Source organism: Plecotus auritus (assembly GCF_963455305.1).
Source record: "Plecotus auritus genome assembly, chromosome: 14".
NCBI classification, from domain to species: Eukaryota; Metazoa; Chordata; class Mammalia; order Chiroptera; family Vespertilionidae; genus Plecotus; species Plecotus auritus.
The window spans coordinates 3,301,799-3,316,622 of NC_137780.1; the positions used below are offsets into that span (position 1 = coordinate 3,301,799).

At 44.4% G+C, this 14,824-nt stretch overlaps 1 protein-coding gene across 7 annotated transcripts in view; it reads left to right on the plus strand.

Moving 5' to 3' along the window:
• The window catches only part of RGS7 (regulator of G protein signaling 7), a 174,746-nt gene extending 162,661 nt beyond the window's left edge, over positions 1 to 12,085 (plus strand). For 3 of the 7 annotated variants that reach the window (XM_080650876.1, XM_080650878.1, XM_080650880.1), the window contains 3 exons: positions 944 to 1,033; positions 4,073 to 4,153; positions 11,387 to 12,085. In XM_080650876.1, coding sequence (XP_080507002.1) covers positions 944 to 1,033; positions 4,073 to 4,147 — 165 coding nt within the window. In that variant the 3' untranslated portion in view covers positions 4,148 to 4,153; positions 11,387 to 12,085. The remainder of the gene's footprint in view (positions 1 to 943; positions 1,034 to 4,072; positions 4,154 to 11,386) is intronic. The other 4 variants (XM_080650877.1, XM_080650879.1, XM_080650881.1 and 1 more) reach the window with 2 other exon arrangements.
• The last annotated feature ends 2,739 nt before the right edge of the window (positions 12,086 to 14,824 follow it).

Genomic DNA, 14,824 nt, shown 5'->3' on the forward strand with positions numbered 1-14,824 from the left:
ACTGGACCGGAGGGCCGGAACCAAAGCATGGATGGAGTGTTGGTGTGAACGAATATAAATTCAAAGTAAAGGAGCGGAGAGAACCCTCCGCTCTTTGGGCTCCGCGGGCCGGATAGAACAGCCGAACGGGCCGGATCCGGCCCGCGGGCCGTAGTTTGCCCACGGCTGGTAGAATGAGGCTCCATCCTGACGTTTTGAAGTGGATTCAGAGCAGCCTTGGGCAAACTACGGCCCGCGGGCCAGATCTGGCCCGTTTGGCTGTTCTATCCGGCCCGTGGAGCCGAAAGAGCGGATGGGTTCTCTTGCTCTCCCCTCCGCTCCTTTCCTTTGAATTTATATTAGTTCACACAAACACTCCATCCATGCTTTCGTTCCGGCCCTCCGGTCCAGTTTAAGAACCCACGGTGGCTCTCGAGTCAAAAAGTTTGCCCACCCCTGACTCAGAGGAACTCCAAATTCTCGCTGGTGTGTTTGAGACTAGGGAAACGGAGTCACTTCTAAAATTATATATTTCCTCCACATAAGAAGAGATTGGGACGTCCAGACACTCTCAAAGCGTTCGAAACTCCACATCGACCTGGAGTAGTTGGAAACGCCTGCAGATTGATTTAAATTCCCAAATAATCCATGGAAACTAACAACTTGATTCAGAATCACTTTCTGACATTCTGTTAACTAAACTCCCTTTTTTTTTTTTTTAAGGGCTGGGTGTGATTTACATTCCACGTAGCTCCTCAACCAGCTTTAAAATTGATGTATGAATAACATGATGAATTTGAGGATCTGCTTGTTCTGTCAGCGGAAGGTCTTCTCAGCAGCAGAATCATTCTTTATTTCTAGCTGCTCCCGATTGGTTTTCCGACAACCTGCTGTCTTCTGATCACGGCATTTGGTTTCCCCTGAGAAATGATGAAGCCGGGCCCTAACCCTTATTTCTTTTCAGGAGCACATTTACAAACTGATGAAAAGTGATTCATACCCACGTTTTATACGATCCAGTGCCTACCAGGAGCTTCTACAGGCGAAGAAAAAGGTACCGGTTCTTTGCGACCTTTTAAAATCGGGTTCTCGGTTGTGATTCACTGGAGTAGTGACCTTCCTGGGGGCCCCGGGGAAGTGGACGAAGGGTAAGTGAACACACTCCGAGGCCCTCCCCAAACCTTTGCCTTTTATAAGAGCCATTTAAGTTCTCTTGGCTTCGGTTTGTTCATTGCTCATTTTCTTTTTTGATTTTGTTTTGTTGCTGTCGATGTTCTTGCTTTACAAAGTTGTTTTTTTTTTTTGAAGCTGTTTTTCATGTTTCATGTTAGTCTTCTATATGCCTAGTTCAAGGAAATAAAAAATTGCAATGGCCCGGCTGGTGTGGCTCAGGGTTGAGCATTGACCTATGAACCAGGAGGTCAGGGTTCAATTCCCGGTCAGGGCACATGCCCAGGTTGCCGATCCCCAGTACGGGGCGTGCAGGAGGCGGCCTGTCAGTGATTCTCTCTCATCACGGATGTTTCTCTCTCTCCCTCTCCCTTTCTCTCTGAAATCAATTAAAATATATTTATAAAAATTACAATAAAGAAAGGAAAAGAACGATCTTATTAAGCAAATTTTCTTCGTTCACCATAAACTAGAATACATGTTTTTAGCCACAATACTCATTTTTTTTCCAGCGGTAGCTGGCGAAATGTAGGGATGTTGGCTCCTGAATATTTTTCACTTGGTATTTAGCCTGAACCACTCAGTCTCCCCACAATGTTATGCACCTAAGATAGTACCCAACCGCATTCCGGAAGAATTGCAATAGACCTCATTATTCAATTAATGTTTAATTAATTAAAGTCTTCCTGTCAGGAGTACCCTGTCTCATCCAGGTAACGTGATATGGACTATCTGGATATAAACATCTTCACTCGTTGTTTCTTAGTATTAAAAGAGTTCGTAGCTTCTCTAACTTCTGAAATGAAACTAATTTTTTATACTTCAGGATCATCCGTTAGGCCAGGGGTCGGCAAACTCATGAGTCAACAGAGCCAAATATCACCAGGACAACGATTGAAATTTCTTTGGAGAGCCACATTTTTTTTTATATATATATATTTTATTGATTTTTTACAGAGTGGAAGGAAGAGGGATAGATGAGAGAGAAACATCGATCAGCTGCCTCCTGCACACCTCCCACTGGGGATGTGCCCGCAACCAAGTTACATGCCCTTGACCGGAATCGAACCCGGGACCCTTCAGTCTGCAGGCCGACGCTCTATCCACTGAGCCAAACCGGTTTTGGCTGGAGAGCCACATTTTTTAAGCTTAAAGTTCTTCTAACGCCACTTCTTCAACATAGACTCGCCCAGGCCGTGGTATTTTGTGGAAGAGCCACACTCAAGGGCCCAAAGAGCCGCATGGGGCTCGCGAGCCGCGGTTTGCCGACCACGGCGTTCGGCTAATGGGATTTTTCAAAGTCCTCTGTAGACAGATCGTCCAGTACCGCAGCCACTGGCCACGTGGGGGTGTTTAAGTTTACATGGAAGTTAATTGAGATGACACAGAATTCTAGCCAAATAGAAAGTACTCTGATCACAGACAAAGGCTTCTAAAATACTGGACAGCATAGAATGAACTTGCCCTCCTTACAGACATTTCTACGGGAGAGCAGTGCTTCATAAAATTAACGGTTCTCTGCATCAGTCTGGTCCCGACAGAAAGTTATTAGGAGCGCCTATAGATTTTCAAATACTTAGACTTTGCAGATGTCAGCGTAAACACGTCGCCGTGCCAGTGTATCTTCTTCATTTTAGTGCAGTTGAATTTTACCTGAAATCCCACCATTCTGTTTGCACAAGAAGAGTTTTGATGTTTAAAATAAAAATCATTGCCCGGCCGGCGTGGCTCAGGGGTTGAGCATCGACCTATGTGAACCAGGTTCGATTCCCGGTCAGGGCACGTGCCCACGTTGCAGGCTCCATCCCCAGTAGGGGGCGTGCAGGAGGCAGCTGATCCACGATTCTCTCTCATCACGGATGTTTCTCTCTCTCTCTCTCTCCCCCTCTCCCTTCTTCTCTGAAATCCATAAAAATATTTTAACAAATAATACGAAAATAAAAATGAAATCATTAATAAAGGGCGGTCTTCCTTGGTAGCTCTGGCCCCTCCCGGTCCCTGTGGCTTAGGTCATGATTTGGAGTTTTATCATTTCATCTCCTGTCTCTTTCTGCTCTGTTTTCTTGCTTGCTTTCTTTCTTTTTTTTTTTTTTTTACATTCCCTGTTTCCCTTTGCCTTGCCCCACCCCGCACGTGTAAGTCGGAGCCCTCAATGGATCGCAGAACATCTTTTGAGAAATTTGCCCAGAATGTGGTAAGTCTTATTTGGGGAGAAACTACACATCCTTCAGTCCAATTAAGCCGTGTCCCCAATTTCTAACGCCATCTCCCGCTTGGATGTAACCGCCAAGGTGCTGCCTTGATTCAGACCCAGAACTTGCTTTCTAATGACCCTTGGGTCTCAGCCCTTTCCAGGGTAGATAAAGAGGTCTCATATGGAACATCTCCATGTACCAATCGAACCAAGGTTTGCAAAGAAGCCTATATCGTCATACGTAAAATGAAGAAATCATTGTTTCCTTACATTGTTCTTCTTACTCACGATATCCCTTTCTTTATTAAAGAGAGTGCATGCGTTTCTATGCTCTTTCCCTTGGCTTTTTGTAATGTTTAAAGGATTAAGAACAATGCGGGGAGGTGGCGGGGGCGGGGGGAGGGCTGTGCTTTCTACGTCTGTAGGGAGACAATGACCTAGAAAGCAGTTGACAGCCAAAGTCTTGGTCCGCCCCTCATTGGCCCGCTCCATGCCTCTCTCCTCCTCTCTCTCCCAGGAAAGCTGGTGAAAGTTGTGGCATAAATCATTCGGGAGGCCAGTCGTTTTTATGCCACTGTTTTCTCAGCATCTAGCCATGTGTTTTGGTGATATATTTGTGGGGGGGGGGGGGGAGTCTTCCCCCTTTTCTTTGTATTGTGCCAGCGCCTTTGAAACTTTCCCACCTCGTGGGAGCTCAAACTAAAGCCTTGAACACGTTTATTTTTATAGGGCAGGAGCCTCCCCATTTTCCCATGCCATAAAAACTGTACACCAACTCTGAGGGCCAGCACTAACGTGTTGTGAAAAGAGGTAGAACTCTCTTGGTTTCTACTCCAGTCCGTCTGCATTGTCTGTGGGGTTGTGTGGTTAGCTCCATGCTGCTGTGTGTGTGTGCGTGTGTGTGTGTGTGTGGTGGCTTCTGCTGTGATGGCTAGTTCCGTGGAGTTGTGTGTGTTGAAACGTCAGCACATGGGATTCAATGGAGATGTGGTTTTTGCTTTGAGTTGCCTTCCAGGGTCTTGGCGGTGGGGAATGTCCATCAGCCGTGTTTACAAATTGCATGTTGTGACGGTGCGCAGAGATTTTGAAAGACGGTAAAAAGCGGCGTATACGTGGAGCATTCAGTGTGGTTGTACAAAGTAAAGGGCTGGGACGTGCCGGGCCCCGGGGACGGATCACATTAGAAACGTGCCACCATTTGGGGGGGATCTGTTGCCATCTCTGACCTTTAATGTGAAATGTCACCACGGGAAGGGAAGGGAGAAGAAACGCCTCAAGATGTTGGCGGAGAGAGTGGCACCGTGCTCAGTAGGTGGTGTTAGAATTGTTTCCAGTTCCTCCTTTTCGAAAATAACGCCGACAGAGAATTGTTCGTGAGACTAGAATGGAAGTTTCTGTGAGAGAATTAAAAATAATACTTCAACTTAGGAAAGATGGGAAGGGGAAGCCAAATGGATGTCTTTCCTCCAACACCATCCCTGATTCTGACCAAGTTCCCCAACTCTTAAAACAGCATCACACTGGTTTGTTGTTTTGATGCTTCCAGATTCCACATGTAAGTAAAAGCACATGGTATTTGTGTTTCTCTGTCTGACTTACTTCGCTTAGCACAATACCCTCTAGGTCCACCATGTTGTCATCAATGACAAGATTTTATTTTATTTATTTATTTATTTTTTAAATATATTTTTAATTGATTTTTTACAGAGAGGAAGGAAGAGGGATAGAGAGTTAGAAACATCGATGAGAGAGAAACATCGATCAGCTGCCTCCTGCACACCTCCTACTGGGGATGTGCCCGCAACCAAGTTACATGCCCTTGACCGGAATCGAACCTGGGACCTTTCAGTCCGCAGGCCGACGCTCTATCCACTGAGCCAAACCGGTTTTGGCTATTTTATTTTTTTGATGAATAGTATTTTATTATATATATTACATGTATTATATATATACTAGAGGCCTGGTGCACGGATTCCCGTGGCCTGGCCTGCGGGGATCGGGCCGAAACCAGCAGTCTGACATCCCCCAAGGGGTCCCGGAGTGCAAGAGGGCGCTCTGCAAAGTTGCTGTCGCTCGGCAGCTCCTGCGTTGAGCGTCTGCCCCCTGGTGGTCATTGCATGCCCTAGCGACTGGCTGGCCGGCCGGTCGTGGAGGCTTTTATATAGAGAGATATCTATCTTCCATCTCTTCTTTATTCATTTAGCTATCACTGGACACCAATGTTGCTCCCATGTCTTGGCCATTGTAAATAATGCTGCAGTACACATAGGGCTGCAGATCTGTTTTCAAATTAGTGTTTTCATTTTCGGGGAATGGGTGGAAAAGGTGAAGGGGGATAAGATTTGTTATCAAATAAATCCATCACTGGGATAGAATGTGCAGCCCAGAGGATATGGTCAGTAACATCACAGTAACGTTGTATGGTGACAGAAGATTGCTCGGTTTATTGTGGCGGTCACATTGTAAGGTCTATAAAGGCACAATGACTCCATTGAACCATTAAAACAATATGCTGTACTATTGTATGTCCACTCTACTTCATTTTATTTTCTTTTTGTTTTTTTTAAATCTTTATTGTTGAAAGTATTAGGTGTGCCCCCTCTGACCCCTATGTACCTCTTCTAGCCTGCCCCCCCATCCCTGCCCTAGGCCTTCCCCATCCTATTTTCATCTGTTTTCATTTCATCTGACCCTGCACATTAGGTATGATCATATTCATTATTTTACAGTGAGAAAACTGAAGGTCAGAGGAGGGACATAATTTGCCCAGCAGGCACTGACCCCAAAATTATTTTGTTCCCAAATCCCTTCCCTCCCCACTGATCACCTTGCTCCTTGATACATGCTGCCACCGGGTGGCGTCCTCCTCTGGAGGCCGAGCCCATCTTCAATTCGTGTTTATTTGTAGACGTTTAGTTACCTGGCCCAGCATATTGTTATAACCTGGCTATAGGAACAGCAACACAAGCCCTGGCCGGTTTGGCTCAGTGGATAGAGCGTTGGCCTGCAGACTGAAGGGTCCCAGGTTCGATTCTAGTCAAGGGCACATGCCCAGTTGCGGGCTCGATCCCCGGGAGGGGACGTGCAGGAGGCAGCCGATCAGTGATTGTCCCCCTCTCCCTTCCTCTCTGAAATCAATAAAAATATATTTTTAAAAAACGATACACAAGCAGATCAGGAACTGTGAGAAGGAAGGTTTTGTTTTGTATCCATGCAACTTTAGAACTTGGGGTGTATTATTTTTTTCTGGTTGAGTGCTGTAGATTTTATGACTTGAGATTCCAGGTATATTCGTATAGATGAATGACCTTAGAACATTCCCAGAGCACCTTGAGTAAGTAGAATGTATAAACTTGTCGTTGGGCTTCCGACCAGAGATATTACCAACAAACACATCAAGTGAGTCTGGACGAGGATGAACTCTTTTCTCCTCCTCCTCTTGGGGACCCGAAACTCATCCCATTTATCATTTTGTTGTGGACAGATACGGTTATCCACCTTGTTTTATTGACACTGAAGCGGCTGTGGTGGTAACTTGCCTGAGAAAGCAGTTTTAGGTACATCGATTGCTGTGAAATGTACCAGATGGTTAGCCTTTTTAGTTTGGACAGTCGATCTTCATTTCCCCCTAGTAGCTTCATCCGTTCTGAAATTGCCACTCGGGTTCCAGAAGCTGCGAATGGCATACTGGTTTTTGGTCGGAGAGCATCCTTTTTTTAAAATATATTTTATTGATTTTTTACAGAGAGGAAGGGAGAGGGAAAGAGCGTTAGAAACATCGATGAGAGAGAAACATCGATCAGCTGCCTCCTGCACACCTCCTACTGGGGATGTGCCCGCAACTAAGGTACATGCCCTTGACCAGAATCGAACCTGGGACCCTTGAGTCCGCAGGCCAACGCTCTATCCACTGAGCCAAACCGGTTAGGGCACCTAAGGAATGTTTTGAGGTTGCTGAATAGACAGCCCCCCAGTGAGAAACTTCTCCCAGAGGCGGAAGTTTCCATAGCATTTCCCCAAGTCCTGTTCTGATCGACTTGACCTTGGGTTGATGCCCGCGGCTCTGAGGCCCCAGCGGCCCGTGTCGACGGAGACATCCGGGGGCTCTGTGTAATTAGAGTGTGACCTCATAGTCCCCATGTACCCAAGCCCTACCTGATGTTTTCATCCAACCAAGTGACCACAGGCACTTTGCCCCCTGTCGGAGAACTCATCCATCTCGAGACAGGGCCCCTCCTCTCAGGAAGCTCGTGGTGTGTAAGAGGGTAGATAGCAACAGGAATGACTGATCTGGGCCTGGCACTCCCACGTGCACCAAAGTCGGGTCATTCTTCAGGTGAAAGCTAACTGTTGAATGAACAGGACTAGCTTCCTCAGGTACATCAGAATGGCATTTCTTAAAGCAGCACAGGCTAGGCAGGGAAAAGAGTTAAGACATAGCCCCAGCCAGTTTGGCTCAGTGGATAGAATGTCAGCCTGTGGACTGAAAGGTCACGGGTTCGATTCCAGTCTAGGGCACATGCCTGGGTTTCAGGCTCCATCCCCAGTGGGCGGTGTGCAGGAGGCAGCTGATCCATGATTCTCTCTCATCATGGATGTTCCTTTCTCTCTCTCTCTCCCTCTCCCTTGCTCTCTGAAATCAATTTTTTTTTAAAAAAAAAAAGGAAAAAGAAGAAAATTATTTATTTTTAAAAAATTTCTATAAAAACGACTTAAGCAAGAGAACTGCTGCTAAGTAGCCGGGACAACCAGCCCTGAAGCAGAGAGAACAAAGGTCGAACTAGAAAGAGGGGTCAGGGGCTGGGCAAGCTCTGTTGTATTCCCGACGAGGACCGTCATGGACGTTTCCAGTTAGAGGAGCATGTTCCAGAACATGGGGTCGAGGAGAGAGCTGTGTGCTGGAGTTAGACAATGGGTCGCCTTCATCAGTGCAGAGGATGTGGGTAGAGGGCCAGTCAAGAGAACCCAGACATGGGACATGTTTGCAGCATCAGCAGCTGCTGCATTCATTCACGTTGGCCGAGAACAAGAGCGGGGGCAGTTAAATAGAGGAAGGGAAGGAGGGGGAGGAAATGCACGTGGAGGCTAATTTACACTTTGGGGTCCAGTCCACTGAATGAGCTGATAGGAGAAAACGAAACTTCAGATTCTCTCAATTAGGAATCGTAAAAGTTATACAATACTTAATACATCACATTACATTTTTGCTTTGATTTTATTTGAAGATACGTGAACTTGAGGTGTTACTCAAGTATCATCTGAGACTTATATTAAGATACAAAATTGTAGCTGATAAAGCAAGAAGATATGGAAAGCTTGTGTATGTGGTTATGTACCCAACATTACAGTGTTTGACAAGTATTTGCAGATAGTCCAACCTTAATCTCAGTATCAATCTCAATCACGTCATTGGATTAAATGGAATTGGATATAATTTCATCAGTAGTCTAAAGGCAATACATTTGCATATTATTTTTATAAATTTGTTTTATGTAACTAGGGCAAATATGAATGGAATCCATAAAAACTGGGCTTGTTATGACAAGTGTAAATTTAATTTCCACTAAAGGTAGAGTCATATATTAAATATTTCTAGGTATGAGGTTACTTACTGGATGGCCCTAAATCATCACCAATGTTTATTTTTGATGTTTATAATGTTTCTAGCTCTCTGTCCCTCTCCCTTCCTCTCTCTAAAAAAAAAAAAATCAATAAAAACAATTTTTTTAAAAATACGTAAATGAGCATGTACATAATAAATATCCAATATAGTTTCTGATGAGTTCTTTGCAAACAAATAATACAAAAGGAATGGGCCATTTGAAAAATGAGCAAAAGACTTGAACATTTTTAACAAAAGAAATAGTCAATAAACACGTGAGAATAAAATATATGTTAATAGCTAAGTATAATTCCAAACACAGCACAATAACTTTCTTCACCAAATGAGTTCTTAAAATGATAATATCTACTGTAGAAAGGGTAAGAAAATGGGTGATTTCATATACAGTCAATAGGAGTGTAATTGCTAATCACTTTTCTCAAATGAAACTTTACAGAGTGTGTCACACCTTCAAAAATCTCTCGCTTTCCATCAGTAATTCAACTTTTAGTAAATTATTTTAAGAAACCCAGGTGTTCACACTCATGCAAGAGTATCTGTTGCATCCTATAAATGCCAAACGTAAGACCCAATCTGAATGTACAGTTGTGAATGTCTTCAATGCATCAGGGTATCTAAGAATGGTAGAATATTATGCAGCGATTAAAAATTAGATTTTAGAGTAGTGGCTTTCATCTTTATTTTTTTGCCACCCACATTTGACATCGGAATGCATACGTGTTTGTGTGTATTGCTACATAAATGGTACTGTATGGAACTAAACTCTATAATATATAAACGATATGTGTTTAGAACTAAAATTATGTGCAACACAGTCTGAGATAGTCTGATCTATTCTGTAATATTCAATTATTTTCTTCATGTTGTTAGCATCTTTCTAAATGGATTTTCTTACCCACTAATACAATGATTGTGAACAAAACATTATATTAGAAGAAATATGTATAGCATGGATAATTGATCAAAATACAATTATTTTAATATACATGTTACTCATAGTAAGTCATAATATTATGCAGTGTAATGCCAGTTTTAACAAATCATATTTTTGTATAAAAAGTAGGTGATATATTAGTATGTAAAGAACTGTATTTCATATAATGTTTATTTCTTGTAATATTTTTCTATGCTTTTCTCATTTACTGGCCAGGCCAAGGGACCCCACCCATGCATGAATTCGTGCACCAGGCCTCTAAGTTAGTTAATTTAGGGTGTGACCAGTGTCACCCCCATCCCTCACCCTATCATGCCTCTTTTCCTCCCAGTAACAGTTATTTATCCCACCCGGTTGGCATGGCTCAGTGGTTGAGCATTGACCTATGAACCAGGAGGTCAAAGTTCGATTCCCAGTCAGGGCACATGCCTGGGTTTTAGGCTCGATCCCCAGTGGAGGGGTGTGCATGCAGGAGGCAGCCAATCCATGATTTTCTCTCATCATGGATGTTTCTATCCCTCTCTCCCTCTCCCTTCCTCTCTGACATCAATAAAAACATATTTAGAAAAATAAATAAATGAAAACCTACCCCTTCTTTTTCTCCTCTGGGGTCTGTCTGGCGGCCTGTAGATTGGGAAAGACTGCTGTGTATTTTTACCACAGTAACAAACCAAGCAAATGTAGCTTCTCTCTCCTTCCTCCATGGATACGTGTCTGTACATCTTTTTCTTACTAACTTTAAGACCACTCTAGAGACTTGTAATTAACCAGGGACGTTTTAGCTTGCAAGATTGCCCCCCAAAATGAAGATGTATTCTAGGCCTTCACACAATATGTGGAATCACAACATATGGGATTTTCTGGGGTTGGGGTTGGAGGAAGTCAGGTAGGAAAAGACAGGGAGATGCCTCGAGTTTGAAGTAAGGAGCAAAGAGATCTTTTTCCTTGGACGTATAATTGGCACCTTCCTCTCCATTACTCTGTAGGATGAGGGACAGACTGAATCTTGAGGGTTCCACCGATCACACCATCAAAAATAACATCTTACTTAATTAAATCGCCCTCTGTGCCTATCTCGCTATTTCTTAATGCCGCACGGATTCCAGCAGCTGAACAAGAATGCATGCACGTCGCTATCTTTCGGGGCAGCTTACCGGGTTTCGTTGTACTGTGGCTAACCTGGGTGTTGCATCATCGCTAAGCCTGGATGGGACGTGGATGGACATGTTTTCTGAGTTGCTACTCTGTGCTGTGAACCCATCCGTCTGTTTGCAATGGGGAGGAGGCAGGCGGGAGGGCGGGAGGAGGGAGGGTCATCTTGTCTCATGTGTTGCTGGGAGGGGAAGCTGGTCATGACGTTTGAGCTATGATGTACCCAGAGGGTTCCGTGTTCACCCTTACACAGAAATAGGCTGTGAGGAATAGGTGTTAACCGGTAAGCGGGTTTTCAGTGATCACACTGTGTCTGTTTCTGTTTTTTCCTCAGGGGAAATCGCTCACGTCCAAGAGGTTAACGAGCCTCGTTCAGTCCAACTGAAAGGACCACACTGTAGCATGGACGCAGACCGAGTCGTTGCATATACTTTGTAGCTCTTTGTTGTGACCCGGAGCCGAGGCCCTTGGGCCAAGATGTTGCATGAGCAAAGGACCCGAGTCGTTCTTCCTCCGCGTGCCATCTCTACGGGACTCCGCCATCTCCATGCCTTCATGTCCAAATGTGGTCGGCCTCCTTCCTCCGTGTACTAAGCTGGATCTGTGTCTTTTCCTTTTTATCAAGTTCAAGTGAAGTACGCCTTTTACTTCCCTCCTCCCCCCACCCTTTCTTTTTCTTTCCCTTAAAGCTTCAGCTAGAGACACACAGTTCCCTGGAAATTGAATCCGTCACAAACTGGAAGAACTGTACAAGAGAAACAGCATCTATCAATCAGTACGCCTACAGCTTCACATTCATTAAACGATCCATTCGCCCAGGAAGGCTCATCTCACCGATGTACTCGCAGAAACAAGCACCCATTTCTGTCTGTCGTCTGTACGTTCTCGGTTCCTGTTTCTGCATTTATTTTTATACTGTATTTAAATACGAAACACCTCTTAACTCCCAATGGATTCAAGCGGACTCCTTCCCTGTAAATTTGTGTATGTTTATATCGTTGTTTTATCTTTCATTAAAAGATGCAGAATCTCGTGGCTTTTGTAACTTTTGACTTTTCGTGACAACTGAGAAAAAGAGAATGCTCGGAGAGCATCCACAGAAGTGGAGGAGCAGTTTAAACAATCACCCTGGCCCTGGCCGGTTTGGCTCAGTGGATTGAGCATTGGCCTGGGGACTTGAAGGGTCCCAGGTTCGATTCCAGGCCCATGTGGGAGGCAACCAATCGATGTTTCTCTGTCTCTCCCCCTCCCTTCCACTCTCTCTAAAAAAATCAATGGAAAAATATCCTCAGGTGAGGATTAAATACATAAATAAAAATTTAAAAATTAAAAATAAAATAAATGATTGCCCTGGGAGTTTTATTTCAGGGTTTCAAGACAAGCTTGGGTGGTACAGTAACCGGGACAGATGGAACATGTTCGATCCTTTTTCTCCCATGAAAAATCAACATCAATGGGACTTTGACATTGTCAGAGCTATTCACAGGTCTTCCTGCCTCATTATGAATATGCATCTCTTATGTTTTGCTGATGAATAGTATATTAGAATTAGGTTTGAGTGCGACTTCCCAACTCCAGGGCTGATTTTATTTTATTTATTTTTTAAATATATTTTTATTGATTTCAGAGAGGAGGGGAAAGGGAGAGAGAGAGAGAAACATCATTGATGAGAGAGAATCATGGATGGACTGCCTCCTGCAGACCCCTCACTGGGGATTGAGTCCGCAACCCAGGCATGTGCCCTGACCTGGAATTGAGCCATGACCTCCTGGTTCATAGGTCGATGCCAGCTGGGTCCATGTAAGCCTTCCATGAATATCGAGCTTGTGAGTGGTGTCACAAAGGGATCTACTTTTGTTCTTTTACATGTGAATATCCAATGTTTCCAGGACCATCTATTAAAGAGATTTTTCTCCATTGAGTATCCTTGGCCCCTTGTGAAATATTAGTTGATCACGTATGTGTGTGTTGATATCTGGGCTCTCAATTCTGTCCCTTTGGTCTATGTGTCTGTTTTTCTGGATGCTTACCTTTTCTGGACCTGACCAGAAGGTGTCGCTGGAAAGTTTTTCAGACGACGATTGAGTCCCTTCTTCCTTCCTCAAATGGTCTGTTAGTGAACGCAGTGAAGGCTGCCGTTGTCCATTCCTGCACAGGCAGTCGCAATCCAGGGCTGCTCACACAGACAGAGACAGCTGAGACAGGAGAGGATAGTGACTATCAGAGGAGATTGACTATAAGATGCACCCTAATTTCAGGAGAGTGCAGTGTGCGGGGAAATGTATGTCTTCGATTCCTTGGGTGTGCTGCTCATTATTTATGGCATCTTAGATAACAGAGCAAAACTGTTTAAAGCTCAAGGTTTGGAGTAAGAAGAGAGCCTTGATGTCTAAGTCATAGAGATTGATTACTTTGTTGTTGTTGTTTTAATCATATTGATGTTTGCTTTTATTTATTTATTTATTTATTGTTAATCCTCACCCGAGGATATTTTTCCATTGGTTTTTAGAGAGAGTGGAAGGGAGAGGGAGGGACACAGAGAGAGAAGCATCGATGTGAGAGAGACACATCGATTGGTTGCCTCCCACACGTGCCCCTACTGGGGCTGGGGATCGAGCCTGCAACCAAGGTACGTGCCCTTGACCCGAATTGAACTCAAGACCTTTCATCCCCCGGGCCGATGCTCTGTCCACTGAGCCACATCAGGTAGGGCAGTGTTTGCTTTTAGCGGCAGCTTCTGCTCGTCCCAGTCACCGGCCACTCTCTGAGCCGGCCTTTCGTCACCATTAGATTTCCTTAGTGTTCTTTATCCCTCCATGAACTTGGGTTGATGGATGAGCGTGCATCACAGAAGGTTCAAGGACAGTAGGATCTGCCCTTCACTTTTTATCTTCGAACAAAACCACTGAAACTGTCACGAACTCACATAATATCCATCTACATGTAGAAACATTCTACCCCAGTAGAAACGTGACCCTCCTGAGAGGTGTCAAGGTCGCTGAAAACTTCTTTAGAAGGAGAACAAATCAATGTGGCTTCTGAGTCCTCGGGATGGAAAAGCAGAGTCCGTTTCTAACTATTTAGCAAGTCTGACACCTAGCGGTCACTTGGTACTTCTCAGGCAGCTAGGGTCCCTCTGGTCACCTCGGCTGTGGGGGGGGGGGGGGGTTGGTGGGGAGATCAGGAAGGTCACTCAGATGTTTGTTCCCCCTTAAGCGATAGGGACTCAAAGACATGAGTTCCAGGCGGTCACGTCACAGGAAAAGGGGGACAGAGCACGTCGAATGCGCATGTTTCTTAATAATAACCTCAATAACTGCTAATGGTTCCACCAAGCTCCGTGCAAAGAAATGTAAATTGAAAAAAGAAATGTTTATAATTTTGTGTTTTTCCTGAGGGAGCATCGTTGCCTAAATCACAAGAAGACAATATTAAATAAAGGATTACTTCAAAAAAATAATAACCTCAATAATAGCGGTTTTACAGGAGACTGGGTGCCAGGTGCTAACTCTACGAAAGGCTTCCAGCGTCACTCCTCTCAGCACCTTGAGAAATAAGGCCGTTGAACGCTGATGAAATCGGGTTCAGTTGCCCACGTTCTTATAACAAAAGTTAGCCGATTCAGATTTCTCTCCTAAACCCTGTACTTTCTAGTGAGGCCGCCGTCACCCGGCCCATCATAGCAGGCAGAGGGCGGGGGGATGAAAAATCCTTCCTGTCTGCGCATGGCTTAATGATGGGGCAACAATAAGCAATAACTATATTATTAAAT